A 15,583-nucleotide genomic window follows, 5' to 3' on the forward strand; every position below is an offset into this window, starting at 1 on the left:
TACATTGATCCTCACAAGGTTCTCAAACATATTAACTACCTACCAGGGGCCCCACTCCACAACTCATGGCATTAGATGGAGCCTATGCTCAATTGCTCACACTGGATTGGATGCCAACTGCTTTTTAACAAATCCTGGTCTCATTGTAGCACTTGTAGTTTGAAGACTTTACTAAAGATCTGCCATGGTATTTTGATCTCAAGATTAGTCCTTCCCTCATCAAGGGTTGGGAGTGAATCATAAAAGTGCAGAACAATGTAACAATGTAAGGATGATTAAAATATGAGAATAACTTGCACAATACTATCCAGCTGTGTTGCAGTAGAGCCAGAATTAAACGCCAGGTTTACTGTCTCTTATTCCAATGAGTTTCTCCCTTCATGTTAATAGCTACCCTTTGTTGAATATCAATTATATTGTAGGTATTACCTCAGTTGCTCTATATATTTAACAAATGTTCCTACTTTGTGTTCCAACAGGTAAGTAGTAGGTGCTAGAATCAGGCTATATAGTGATGGATCAAAATAAAATTCTTATCTTCATAGGGTTTAGTAAAGAAATAAACAAGGCTTGAAAATTATGTCTTAGGAATAATTTTAGGTATGGTTAGTAGCACATGAAACTGACTAAATGTAAATTGATCAGTAATCTACTAAATTTCTGACAGAAACCTGTTGCCAAATAAATCTTGATCCCAGTCTTAAAATCCTTTGTTTGTTTAAACCTTAAATAACTTTTGGCCCCCCAAACTCATATGAGCAGGAAGCAGGCTGTGAATACTGCAAAGACATTAATTCTCTAAGTGGGCTGTTTCGAATAAGCTCATAGAAGATCATGGACCAAAGAACAATGGACAACAGAGTTCCTCCCAGAATGGAGATCAGTGTCTAATCACAGAACTTCCTTCACTGATACCTTCCCTTTATGAACTCATTGCAATGAACCAGGGGATGCTGTTTCCTAGTCATCCCTTTTCAGAATGGTGGTTTTTATGGCATTGATCCTGGTCCAGTTTTATCATTGGTATGTTGTGTGTGTGTGTGTGTGGTAGGGAGATAACTTACCTCTTTATTCCTAAGTGTGTCATACATCAGACCTCAAGGGACTACATCCTAACCTTGCAGAGGACTGAATATCATCCAGAATTCTGGATTTTGAGCTAGAAGCAGAAACTGGAGATTTGGGGTGTCTCTCTTGTGAAGGAGTGTGTTTTATATATCTGAGAAGAAGGATGCATATGAATATTTGATGGCCAGAAAGTAGGCTGTGGCAGAAACTCCAAGCTGTTCATCAAAATCCATTGCTATTTCTAGACACACAGCTAGACACACAGTCCATCAACTTTGCAGTTAAGTGTAGCCAGCTGATGACTGCTCCACAATGGAAGGTGAGCAGCAGTGCTGTGTGCCACTTTGGGGCTAAGACTTTCAGGAAGGATGTTAGCCTCTTCCACGTTCTCTCTGCCTTCTCTGTTGGTATGACGAAGATCTGCCTTACGAACGGCAGAGCCCCAGATGAGAAGAGCGTGTGTCCCTCAATCATTGTGTGGACTGTTTCCTGGGCAAGGAACAATTCTCTCTTGTACTGGAATCATCCTACATTTGGGGTCTATTTGTTTCCATAGCCTAGCCACCTTACTGAGTTCATAAATTTTAATTGAGCTTTATTTCCCTTTAGGATCAGGGATCAAGAACCAGTAGATACAAGTCTATAACTATCTCCTAAGGTTGTATAATAATGAATAGTTGGCCTCCAGTATGATTCTCCCAGGACACAGTTTTAATAATAACTGTTATCTCTGCCAAAATATCCAAGAGATTGGCAGGCACTTCTTGGATCACTGTGATAAACAATGACTCAGACGACTCTCATGGGCTTTCCTAATGAGATATATAATGCATGTACCCATTCCACCATAATTTTCATAGTCTGAAGGCAATTCTTATGTGTTCCAATGTGGTAGATTGCAAATACGACCAGAATCCCTCACTACTCCCCAAACCCACACCCTTTAAAATGTGACTTTTCAGCTTCCTCCTTCAAGACAAGGATTCTGTTTCCCCTTCCCGTGGATCTGGACTGGTTTTCTAACTTGCTTTGGCCGAGAGAATGTGGCAGAAGTGACAGTGTGCCAGTTTCAAGGTGAGGCCCCAAGAGGCTCTGTGAGTTTCTACACCTTCTCTTAAACTCCTAAGACTGCCATGTGAACAGGTCCTGCTTGAGCAGGGATCAGCGAACTGTTTATATAGAGCCAGATAGTAAATATTATGGTTCCTGTCCCAACTACTCAACTCTCATTTTAATGTAAGAGAAGCCATGGACAATAAACAAACAAATGAGTGCAGCTGTGTTCTGATAAAATTTTATCTATAAAAACAGGCAGTGGTCTGTAGTTTTGCCAGCTCCGGTGCTGGACGATTAAAGACCACATAGAACAGAGCTAAGTCAGTGGATTCATGCCAGCTGAGGCCCCAGACATATGAGAAAGGCCAATCAAGATCAGCAAAGCTGGACACAGCTGACTATAGATGCCTTAAGGAGGTCAGCTGAGACCATAAAAATGACACAGTTGGTCCCACCCTACGTTGCCCACCGGCAGGACTGTGGCTTTTACCACTCCATTTTGGGTGGTTTGTTACACAGCAATGTCTATTTGATTCATTCACTTATATAAATGAATGTGAATATGATTTAGAAAAATTAAATTTACTTTGCCACCCAAACAAGGCATGTCTCTCCTCTCCTTTTTTCAGACATTTGCACAAAGAACCAATTTGTGAGGTCCAGATAATCTGCCTATGTTTTATGACTAGTGTGATAAGTGGAGCTTTTTGAATCTCAGATAATGTATGGTAGACTTTCTGAGATCCAAAGAAAAGTTTTAAATTTTCTGTACTGGCCAGGCCAAGCTGTAGGGTGTGGAATACGGGCCCTAATGTCTTCGTGATGTTTCTGTACGGGTCTTATGTCAAACATGGAGCCTGAAATCCTTGTTGAAATCTGAACTCCTGTGCTGTGAATAGCCATCCCAGAGCATTCTTTCATGGTAGAATAAAATAGTGTCACACTTCCGTTTCTCGCTTTAGAAGGGCTAGTGCAGCCTTTACCATTTACTATATAGGGATTTTGTTACAGTGGAATTTTGGTGGAATGATTGGAAATTCTTAGGCTGAAGAATGCTCAGTATGAAGCATTAATCTAAGTTTGTAGAATAGTATTTGCCAGTGACATTAGGTTATAGTTGCATCTGCCTTTGATTCCTTGGATTTTTTTTTATTTCAGGAAATGTCAGCTTTTTTGATCTATGGAGACAGAAATGTTTCTAAATGCAAGTAATTTGTTTCATGTTATCTGGCTTTATTTATACATTTACACTTGGATTCCAAGTATGTTTTCAGAAATATGACAGCCAAACATTGTGTGCTCTTGTTGAATCTCTTAGTAACTACTGCAAAGCAAGACTATGTTTTGCTAGTCCCTGACATATTTTCCAATAGCCCCCAGTTCACATAAGATTGGATGACAGGATTAATTTTTTCACAAAATATTATTCACAGGTTTGATAAGGGTAGAAAGGCAGAAAAAGATACTATATTTGTAAACTCCTACTGTCTGATAAGTTATCCTAGGACATAAAAGTGATGTGCTCAGGAAAACTTAGAGTTTTTGAAAAGCACCAGAACGTGATCCAACTTTGTTTAAAATTATATAGGCTTTTTAAAAGTTCCTATAGAACGTAGAATATCTCTGGAAAATGATCAACTCTTTCCAATAGTTGTTTGTGTTTCCAATAGCCATGCACACAATACACATAATGGCACCAGGCAGAAAGGATTCGGTGGATCGATACACCCGGCCAGATCTGGGATGTGCATCTGGTTGAACGATTCCCTTCAAAGACTACACTGGCCCTTCAATGATGCATACCCACTGCTTAGTACTTGACAGAAGGTTAGTCCCCAATAATAAATTACTCCCAAATTTCCAGTGACTCATAAAGTCATGGTCTTGGACTTTAGATCTGAGTTTATATCGATGTACATTTATCTCCTATTTTAGTACAGCAAGAATAAAATCATGGACTCCTAAGGTGATGGTCTTTATGACTTGCTTGTTGTAAATCATTTGGAAATTTTGATATTCCTACGCAGTATCTTACTGTTCTTTTACTGCAATGTTAGAACAATTCAATGTTGTAAGAGACATATATTATTTTTTAAAACTTCTATTCTTTTTTATTTCACTGTAAACACTGTGTCATTGTGGAAGCATTCCCTGGTCCCCTAAATTAGGTTGTCTTCCCTTGCTGTGCAAACCCATACTTCCCTATAATAATCCTTACCACATTTTATTGCAGACCTGCATTTCCTTCTAGTCTGTCTTCCAGCCGGTAATATCCACCACTTTACCTCCAGACCCTCCCGCAGGACCTGGCACATACTTAGTGATCAAGTTATTCATGGAACAAACAAGTATAAGATGTTTTTGCTTTCAGCCACTGACTGTTCTTAAAATTCCTTTAATGAACTTCATTTATACACTATCCATTCCAGAAAAGGACTTGAGGTGGTCCTGAAAACTCTAGAGCACTGCGGAGTTGCTAGGTGCCCTTATCTGTCTCCACCGTCTTGTCCTTTTCTCTTTCTTCTTTCTCCTTTAAGAGCAAGGGGTACAAATTTAAAGGAATTAACTTCACTTTTACCAGCTATGTGCCCTTGACCAAGTTGCTTAATCTTTCTCATCTTAAATCTTCTGATACATAACACTGGACTACAGGTATCACAGAGTTTGGGGGCAGATATGGAATAGTGTATGTAAAGATCTTGCCCATGATAGATAAAAATGTTACTGCTCTTACTCCACACTGAGGGTGAAAAAAATGGACTTAAAAAAAGAAATTATATCCTAGCTCATAATTATGTAATGGCTCATGTCCCAGAAAACCAGATATGGCAGGTTGTCGAGCTCAGGACTTTTGCTGGGTGCTTAAATAAGCCTACCAGATAGTCTGCTTTGCTCTCATGGCAGGAAATCTCATGAAACAGAGTCATCTGTTTACTAACGAAGTACCCAGAAATTCACCAAACACCAGAGTTGCAATGCCATAGTACGGTGACAAGTGTAGGTCTGGTGTAGAAATGCTGGGGTTTGACTGTGGTATTTGAACCTTTCTACATCTTAATTTCTTCATCTGTAAAATGGGCTACCAATAGTACCACCTCTCAGGGCTATTAGGAGGAGTAAGGGAATTATGTATATGTGTGTTTGGTACAACGCTTGGCACATAGCAAAAGCTTGGTAAATATTAGCTTTTAGAAAACAAAGTATATGATAAAAATTTATTCTTTGCTTTCTGATGTGGAATTTCATTTTCAAAGTTCTCAAGCATTCACTAATGGAAAGGAAAAATACCTCTAGTCAATGAATTCTAAAGCTGGTTTTCATCACCAGGATAAATCAGTGAACACACAGTAGCATAAAGTCATGAGTGCTAGCTGTGAAATAACAGTGAAAATTTGTCTTGGTCATTCTGAATATAGGAGGTTTTATAGGAATTGATAGTGACAAATGTACAACTAATGAAAAAATACAACTTTCAGTGACAAATATCTCATTGGTATTTCTGAAAAAACAGAGCAGTTCAAACCATTACTCTATGTGTACTCCCAAAGAACATAATCATTTCACCTCTACACACAGTTGAAAATAGTTAAGGAATATCCTTTCCTGCCTTTAAATAATAATGTCTACCATCTTGCCCAGTCCAACTTTTTTTAAAGTACTTCTCTGCACTATTGAACGAGTAATGCTGTGTGGGTTGATATATCTTTTAAAATCAACATTGGCCTCTCTCTTTTGTCAGGGACCAGAGAATAGAACAGTCTATCATCTTTCATGGACAATCCTTAGACGATTTTTCACCCTCATAGCTAGTGAGAGAACAGTCTCATATTAGGAAATTATTTGAGAATAGACAGTTGTTTCTCCCAACATTAGAAATGTTATGTTCACTTTTCTCAGCTGGAGTGCAATTTTCCCTACATGCAAATTTAAGAGACGATGCAGAGGCCAGATCACAAGGTCACAACCCTGTGGCTGTGGGAGCACAGTCCCACTGATCCTAATCTGTGCACGTGACACCCCTCTCCTCTCACATTCCCACCACCAAAATCTACTCTTTCAAATTCTGGGTGCCTGATGAATTCACAGACCACGCCCCTGTCTTTGGACAAATGAGTCACTGGACACACAGTGAAAATATATATAGATTGCATATGGAGAAAGTGTCCATATCTACAGAATGCTAGTCAAAATAGCCACTCTCAAACTTTTCCGAGAACCTCCCCACCAGAGCTTCCTCTTAGCAGACTCCCTTCATGCTCTGAGCTTGAACAGACCGGGAGCTGACACAGGGGTCTCCTCCCTTCAATCAGGCAGACAGTGCCTTGGAATAAGTGCACAGATAAGTACAGAGATAAAACGCATTTCCTCTTTGTCTCATGTAATATGACTCATCCTATAAGATCTATACAGCCTATAATACACTGAAGGCATCAAGAAAAAGTGATTTTCTGTGGATAACCAAGATTTCAAAATTCAAATTTCTACTAAATGTAAATGCCAACATTTGATTCTCCCAAACAGAATGTGCAATAAATATTTGCCTCAAAAATAAAGTAAAATAACAAAGCATGATTGTGATGCTTTTTAGTAAGTTAATTTATTCACTAATTTTTCGGATGCATCTTAGTGTACCCTATTAGGACCACTTTGTCCATTTTCTTTTAATCTCCATGAATTACTGCCATTCTGGATGGACATCTTTTGCCTATGGGCATAAATGCTCCCTTTCCTCTAACACCACAGTTTTTGAAAAATGACTTTAAGCATCTACAGTGTGTCTAGCCCTGGGTTAAATGCTGGAAATACAATAATAGGATCATGTTTCAAGTGAGGTGTAGCACTTGGCCTAGCAGGGTTTATAAAATGTGTTTATAATACAATTTAAACACTGCTCTTCTCTGCCAGTCATATTCATTCAATTATTCAATAACTCACTGATTTATACATGCATAAAATGTTCATTTTGCACATACCACATGCCAGGTGTTTTCACAGAAACCCTGTGAAGTGGGCATTAGGTTCCCATAAATCACAATGTAGAAAATACTACTTAGCCAGGCAAAATGAGATGTGCCCATATATTATTTACTTTCTCAAATTTTAACTGAGAGTAAGTAATTTTGGAGAAATTAAATGTTTTCAAATACATATTTCTAAAATTTTGACTGACAAAAAGTACTTACGGACTTAGTATTCCCTTCAATAACTTCTTCTTCCAGTGGTTCAAGTTTGAGATCCTGCAGTTAGAGGAAGAAATGGGGCAGGGCGGGGCGGGGCACCAGGAATTAGTTAATTAAAAGAAACACCATATATTTGAAGGGTAGCTGTGATATGGCTAAAATTACTAATGGCATGAAAAGGGAGTAATATGGAGAGAGGACTCATTAACCAGGGGGAGGCCAGGAGAGCAAAAAAGAAAAAGTGAGAATGACCAGGCTGAGGCCTTTTACTGTAAGTCTTGCCATGTTTCTTGAGAGATGATGACAGGCGTTAGTGCTACTGCTATGCTTGCACTTTAGTGACCGTTTTGCTAATTAAAAGGCAAATAAAAATGCTATTGAAATTTGCTAGAAATGAAGGACTACTGTAAAGACTCTAGAGTTTTCAGCAATGATCGATGGAAAACGTTAACGTCCCTGGTAAAACCAACCATGTCATCTCTGAGGACGTCATTCCAAGAATATGTCTCCTAGAACTTCTGCTAAGTGAGGATTATGCACAATAATTCCTTTAAATAGATAAGAAGTAAATTGAAAGTCACAGAAATCCAGAATGTCTGAAGTAACACAAGCCTTTTAATAACAGCTATGCAGCTCTCTCTCACTCTGCTGTTCTCCTTGGCGGAACTTTAGGCAAGGTGTTTTTCTCTAGGATTCACTTTTACTGTCGCCCCTGCATGGAATTCTCTAACCCCAGATCTTCCCCTAGCTGGCTCCCTGTCTTTCACACCTCGGCTCAAACACCACCTCTTTAGAGCAACCTTCCCAGATCAACCACATAACTGTCCAACCCTGATCTCTATCACATTGCGCTTCTTCTTCATAGCACTTTCACCATCAGGAAATTGTTTATTCAATTCATTTACTTGGATTTTTTCTGTCTCTTTGGGACTTAATCACTGCTGAAGTCCCACTGCCAGAATAGAACCTAGCATAAAGCAGACATTCGAACAGTAGTTGAGTAAATGAACGGCCCGACATGAATCACATCTTTTCTGTGAAGGCAAAGTGATATAATGCATACAGATGTGAACTGCATCTTAAAACGCACCCTACAGATAGAAACTGTAACAGCAGTGAGCTCCTCGACTGCTCCTTCCCTGACACCGACTCAGGCACACTTTTCACTTCTTCCTTCCCTGATTTAAGGTAGGAAAAACTTAAACAACTTGTATGAGTGCAGTCTCCTTAGTTACACCCCTTCCGATGAGGATGTCCTATGGTCTGATGGCCACTTCATGAAGATTGAACAGGTTTTGTTTTAACATTAAAGGTGTTTCCTGCATAGTTCAAGCAAAATTTGAAATCTAATCTCAAAATCTCCATAAGTACACAGTAGAGGCCAAAATGGAAAGAAGGAATGCCTAAAGAAACTTGCAGAAATTTCAGGTGTTATTTTTCTCCCTGACATGAATGGTATCAGGCTTGGTTTACAGTGCAGAAAAGCTTTATCATAAATAAGTGGTGGAGAAAAAGATAACATGTCCACCACAGGTGCACTTCCTCCTAATGGGGAGATCAAACCTACCGCCAACAGCTACAGAGACAAGACAGCACTGAAATGACATGCACTTAGCTACTGTTTGGCAACTGGGTAGTTTTTGCTCTAAAAACATAATTCTGCACAATACAGAATCAGTTGTAGGAGAACCTGAACTTGCATTCTTCTCTATTAATTAAGACACATTGTGCTGAGCACCACACAGCTGGAGCCTCAGTCTGAAGACCATCTCTTCATACTTTAAGCAAACCTCTCAGACACTGTCCTCAAAACCAACTCCTTTCATTGGAAGAGAGGGTGGAAAATGTTTAGGAATGAAAGAGACATGACAGTACTTTGATTTAAAGTTTGAGAAAGAGATACAACCTAAGTTCAAGCTATTCCTTTACAAATCACTAAATAAATTTAAGATACTAAATAAAGGCATGTTTGCCAATAACAACTATTTTAAAAACAGGTATTTGTGTTCTTTAAGTGAGTCCAAAATTATATAACAACTGAATCTTTATGCTTCAATGAGCTTTGGTTTCCAAATAGGGCTCATGAATTTCCAGGCCTTCCACCATTGGAAAACTAATTTTTGTAACTGCTGTTTTTCCTATGAATCTTTTTAGTCTCAGCTCACATATCAATTAATGAAATTAGGGAGGAAGAGTAGATTTGCAGCAAGCTCTCAGTTTATTAGTCTCATAAGAGGTCATGGTACATGTAACAAAGGATGACGTGGTGGCTGAGGACTGAACTCTCCGAGGCTGCTTCCTCTGCACTGGGTTCTTTGTACCAAATCTCCTTCTCAGAGAGCCTTCTCATCCGAAGGCCTTGCGATTTCATCTTTGTGGAGCTGGCTTTTAAGATCTTAATCTGTTAACCTGATTTTGCTCCTACTAACATCTGAACATTTCTGCCTAAGGGTCCTATCATATCTTGAAATTAACACATCTGATAAACCAGTTCACCTTCTCACCTCACTCATTATCTCTTGCTTGTCTCTTCTTTTTCTGATAATGGTATAATTGTCTCAGACACTCAGGCTCAAATCCTCAGATTCCTAATGGAGAGTCCCCTGTCTTTTACCCCTGTCCATTGCTCATTCAATGGTCCTATTAATTTCACATCAAGTCTTTTAAATATGCCATTTTCTTTTCAGCTGCTTAGTATAGACCATCTCTTATAGCTGACCCCAGTGAGCTCAGATCTAAACCTGCTTTATAATGCCATTGTTTGAGCTGGCTCTGTGGTTGTAACTTTGAGTTTTCTTGTTTGAATCCATTTGCACTCTTGCTGTCCAATTTTATATCTAAAGGATCTTTTGGTAATGTCATTTACCTGATGAAAAATAATAACTACCTCCTATTGCCCACAAGACCGAGTTCAAATCCCTTAGTCTATTGTTGAAGGCTGTCCATAATATAGCCCCTATGCATCCATTCAATCTTACCGGTTGCCTAAATGAAAGAGTCTAACCAGGCTGGTTTGTTTACCTTTGCTCATGCCATCATCTTACCTGAATGCCCTTTCTAGCTGCTGTTTACTCAAATTTTACTTTTCCACAGGAAATATTTGTTAGTTTGTTAGCTAACTAGCATTTATTTCAATTTTAATGACAGTAAATTTTCCTTTCAGTGAATTATCTCTTTAGTATAGTGCTCTGGGACTGTTAATCAAGGTGTTTTCCCTATCCAAGAGGCAGCATGTGACCCTAATAAGACCAGCCAGATTCTCCACCCTGGAAACTGGAATCTGAGCAGAATGTCAACAGACTGGAAGTGGCTGGAACTCACTGATTTCAGTGGAGGGAACCTGAGAGACCACTGAGTATTTCCTACTTACTTAGATCTCTAGAGTTCTGTCTGCTGACTTTTCCTGAGTTCAGATCCCTAGACTGTTGATTCTGGGAACACTCCCACATCCTCCCAGAAAATTCTTTTTGATTAAAGAGGTGATTTCTGTTGCTTGCAATCAAATTCCTATTCCTAATTGTCATCGTTTTTAAGACCCAACTTAAGCCCTTCCTGCCACATGAGGTACTTCCTGAGAATCCTACATGCAGTGGTCATTCTGTCAGTAAGTATCTGTAGATTTCAGCAACTGCTTTACTCTTTGGAAATGTCTCAGCAAATATTTACTGAGCATTAACTAGGAACCTGATTCTGTACCACCACATACTTAAAAAAAGATTAACTCATTTTTGGGGGGGAATGTAATTTTACAAGCAGACTCTGATTTCTCCAAAGTCAGTAACTCTGTCTCAGATAAGTTTCTTTTTTGATGTCTGGCATGCACACAAAACACATATTCTTGCTGATTGATAAAGGTCCTCTTCCATCAAGATCTGTAAGGGAATATCACTACAGTATCAGGACTGGTTGGTACTAATTGAATTAATCAATAAAAATACAGTAACTGGAAACATATAGTTGTGAAGAACTATTCACCATGTCTTAACCTGCTTGCTAACTATAAAATCATCAGTTAACATGTTAATTTCTAGATGTTGAGTATGCAGTCTCATCTTTTAGTATATCACACAACCATTTGCCTGAAACATTCCCAAGACATCAGTCAGGCCACCAGTAAGGGCTGTCATTTGTGTCATTCAAACACACTGCTACCTATGGCACTGATAACCAGAATCAGGCAGTGCAGTATTTAACTTTCAACACTCCATCCTATTTTAAGACTAACTAGGGGTAGGAGAAGTGAAAATTAATGTGAGCTTCTATATTTAACAAAAAACCAAAATAACTATCAAGCAGCCATTCACAGCATCCTGGCTGTATTCTATCTATGAGGCAGCCATGGGTGTTAAAGCAATGAGAAATAATGGGTCAGAATCTGTTGAAAAGTGAGAGGAAGAAGAAAGAAAAGGAAACACCCACCTTCTTTTCCAGTCTGTCAATTAACTTCTGGAGTCTATTTATCTGGGTCATCCACTGATTATCTTCTTCTAATAAGCCTTGAAGGGAAAATGATGAAGGCAATATGTTAAACTCTAGACAGAGCAGGAATGCTTTGCTATTTCAGAGCTTTCTTTTTCCCTGAAGGAAGAACGCAGTGTCATTGACCAGTCAACACATTAAAAAATATATATTCATATCAGACCTTTCTAAAATTGATTGATTTCCATGGATCCATGCATCCCAGGGGGCTCATTTACACATATCTGTTTTTTTATGTTGTTGCCTGTACAGGCCTTTGCTATTCAGAAGAACAGATCCTGCTGAGCCATTTTAATCACCCCATGAGGTGGTTGATTTTTCTTCCCAGAAAAAAAAGGAAAGTATCAATCAATAATTCTGAACTTACTTCGGGGCAGCGGCAGGAGCAGGGGAGTCAGAGCCCTGCCCATAACAAGGCCTGAGCCACCACAGGCAAAGGGATGCGTAAGGGCAAGGCCACTGGTAAGGGCCTTCCTAAGGGCTTCCTAAGCCCTCCCTAAGGGCTAACCTGAGTATACGTGGACATCCTGGCAGTGGAATAGCAGTTAGGACCACAGACTCTGGAACCTGCTCTTTTTGGTCAAATCACTTGACCTGTAAGGTCTCAGTTTTCTTAGTTTTAATATGAGCATAATAGTATCACTAGACTCATAGTGGGTTAAATTAGAATTCATATGTGTGTACACATATGTATATGCACGTAGGTATGTATGTGTGTACACACACACACACACACACACACATGCCTGTCTATATCTAGTACCAAGTTAAACATTATATAAGTTCTGCTGCTGTTATTAATATGATTATGCAACAATGCAATGAGTAGTGGTCCAAGCCCTGCAAAAATATCCTGGCATCCTTCCCAGGATGTACTCACAGGCATTTGCTGACATAATGTTATTTAATATTTCTTGATAGGAAGATGTGATTGAATTCAAGACTATAAAGCCTGTTTTAGTTTTGAATATTAGCAAGACTTAAATTGCAAAGACATAGTATTTTACATTAGAACTCACTCTCTACCTGCCTTCTTGGGTGAAGCACCTCTCAAAACCCACCAGATAAATTATGATGCAAAAATAAGCAGTAACATTGTCACAAAGAAGTGGCTACAAAAATTGAGTAAGAGTTCTTTGTAATAGAAAATACAAATGTATAAAGTTAATTTTCAATGCACAAATCAAGTACCATACTTCCATTTTGGGTTGTTCCTAAAAGAATTTAAGGTGGCTATCACATAAAAGTTCCCTTAGAAGGTTATTTTGGGCTTAACCCTGTTTTCTAAATGGTTCAAGGGAAAGAATAATTTAAATTTTTACTCAGGAGCTAATATTGTCACTTTCTAGTCACACATGGTAGATTGTACTATTGCTCCCAATTCTTCACTCTCTTCCTTTAATACAATCATATGTACATAGCCTCTGCTCTGCAACTTTGCAGAACCTCTTACCACACTGGGTAGAGTCCACTTCCCTTCCCATTGCTACTGGGTTGGCACGTGACTGACTCATTTGGCTGATGAAGAGTTAGCAGGTAAGTTGCACGCAGTGGTTTTAAGTAAGCTGTGTGATTTGGCCTGGCTGCCTGTGCTACTGACACCCACCAGGAAAAGAAGCTGTTTCAAGCAGTCACTGATCCCAGGAGGCTATGTGAAGAGCAGAGCTCAACCCAGCCTATAGCCACATCTAGCTTAAAACCCAAATCACAATCAACAACAGACCAGTGACAGAAAAACAAATATTTGCAGTTGTAATAACTGAGATTTTTTAGGTGGTTTGGTTCATAGTAAAAACAGATAATAATCTATATGATCTTGGACAAATTGCTTCACTTCCTGGGAAAATGCAGATACTAACACCTGTCTTATAAGGTATTAGGATAAAATAACACTGTTCAAGAAAGCACTTTGTAATCTTTCAAGTACAGTCTGTGTAAATGGGCTACAATTAGTACTTTGATTTTCTGTAATGTTAAAGATTCATTTGCAAGTACAGTCTGTGTAATGGGCTACAATTAGTACTTTGATTTTCTATAATGTTAAAGATTCATTTGCATTTTAAAACACTCAAATGATATGTGTATATATACTTATGTATATATCTGCATGCTTTATACAAATTACTCTGATATTTAGCAACATGAGTTTGCATATTTCAAATTGATTTTAAAGTAACTATTATAAATGACATGGTTAAAATGTAATAGCCTAACAATTAAGGTTTTAGTCCATGTGGGTAAAATTGTAATATTTCTAGAATCTCTTGCCTGGCTTTAGTTCATCTGCATATCAGTAGGTGTTTTCAACAGGTAGAGAGAAGTAGTCCATCTACATATCACTAGGTAATTACAAGGGCCAGCGAGGGTTTATCTGGACCAGAGAGGTTGTGTGGAGCTGTCTTCTGCTGCAGCCAGCTCAAGGGAGAGATGGGACGACTGCTTGTAAGAAATAAATGGGTTTCTTAAATTTTATTTCTCCCTTTGACTGATTTCTGTTTCAAAGGTATTTTGCCCTGGGATTTCCCCCCAAGAGCCACAGTCCAATAAATCTTATATTACATTATATACTGCAAAAACAGCAGCTTTTAATTCTGCCACAAAAGGAAACAAAGATCTCTTTCCTAAAATGAAGTTAGCATATGTATGTTTAGGCAGGCAGGGGGATCTGAAGCATAGGCTGCAAACTAAAGGGACCTCTTGTTTGAAGATGGGGATTTCTGCAGGTCTCATGTCTTTCATGAATTACTAGATGATTGAGCCCCTTTCTTCCCCCTCTCCATCATCTCTCTGTGTGCGCTCCGGCACAACTGCTAGGACCCTGCCAGAAATGATGGTGAGGGTCATCACTCCCATTTTTATTACCTTAGACAAGTTGCCATTTTGGTTCCAGACACACTTATTTGGTGTAAGGAAAGCATCCCACTACTACTGCTGTTCTGGCTGCCTTTTATATCAGTGTGAAAATACAAATTGAATCAATTCTGAAGACAAAAAATGACAAAGCTGCATTACCTGGCCCGCAGACATTAAACTGAGGGCTGTTCGGGGAGAAGCTGTTGTGCCTCTGGACTCGGCGACTTGATCGTTTTCCAGGCCATTGTATCAGCAGGACTTCTGGCTTGGTTGGCCCTTGCCTTGAATGACAGAGACAAACTTTCACATCAGTGTCAGAGCTTCAGCCTTTTGCCTTAAGGAACAGATCGTTCAGCATTAGTCACAAAGATTTTCTAGTGTAGTGAGAGGAAAACTTAGAATGACTGCTTGCCAACATGCCCTGGAGGCCCAAGGGAATTGGGGCATTATAATAAGTGAACTGAAAGCAGAGCATCTGGGCTGGCTTTATTCTTAAAATTTAAAAGTTTGAGTACAAATTGTACCTTATGTTTAAGAAAAACATCTTTCTCTTTTGGCCAAACATCAATGGAAAAAGCATTTATTTGTGTGCTATTGTATTTAGTCAGAGAACACATATGGAGTCTTTTATTCTTTCATCCAGTTTTTAATTTTTTAAGTAAAAGCTATATACCCAAATACATTTTTTTTAAAGTCAATTCTATAAATCCTATTTCAACAAACAGAAGCTCCCACTCTCCCATCCCCATACCATGCACTCATTCCCCTTTCACAGATAACAGGCAACACTTTCAACAAGTGTTTATTTGTGTGCTTATCTTCATGTCTACATATAATATGCTTAAATTGCTCTCTCTTTATTGTTCAGTTTTAGGACTTATCTATTAACTTCCCAATATGAGAAACTCAGGCCAATGATCTTTGCTGGAAATGTTATAAGGATTTTC

At 38.8% G+C, this 15,583-nt stretch overlaps 1 protein-coding gene across 1 annotated transcript in view; it reads right to left on the reverse strand.

The window, feature by feature from the left end:
• Positions 1–15,583, reverse strand: part of NECAB1 (N-terminal EF-hand calcium binding protein 1) — a 189,220-nt gene that overhangs the window by 14,320 nt on the left and 159,317 nt on the right. The window contains exons 7-9 of the mRNA XM_036932727.2: positions 14,796–14,917; positions 11,724–11,800; positions 7,308–7,361 (exon numbers count right to left, since the gene is read on the reverse strand). Of these exons, the coding sequence (XP_036788622.1) occupies positions 7,308–7,361; positions 11,724–11,800; positions 14,796–14,917 (253 nt within the window). The remainder of the gene's footprint in view (positions 1–7,307; positions 7,362–11,723; positions 11,801–14,795; positions 14,918–15,583) is intronic.

Source organism: Manis pentadactyla, chromosome 3 (genome assembly GCF_030020395.1).
Source record: "Manis pentadactyla isolate mManPen7 chromosome 3, mManPen7.hap1, whole genome shotgun sequence".
NCBI classification, from domain to species: domain Eukaryota; kingdom Metazoa; phylum Chordata; class Mammalia; order Pholidota; family Manidae; genus Manis; species Manis pentadactyla.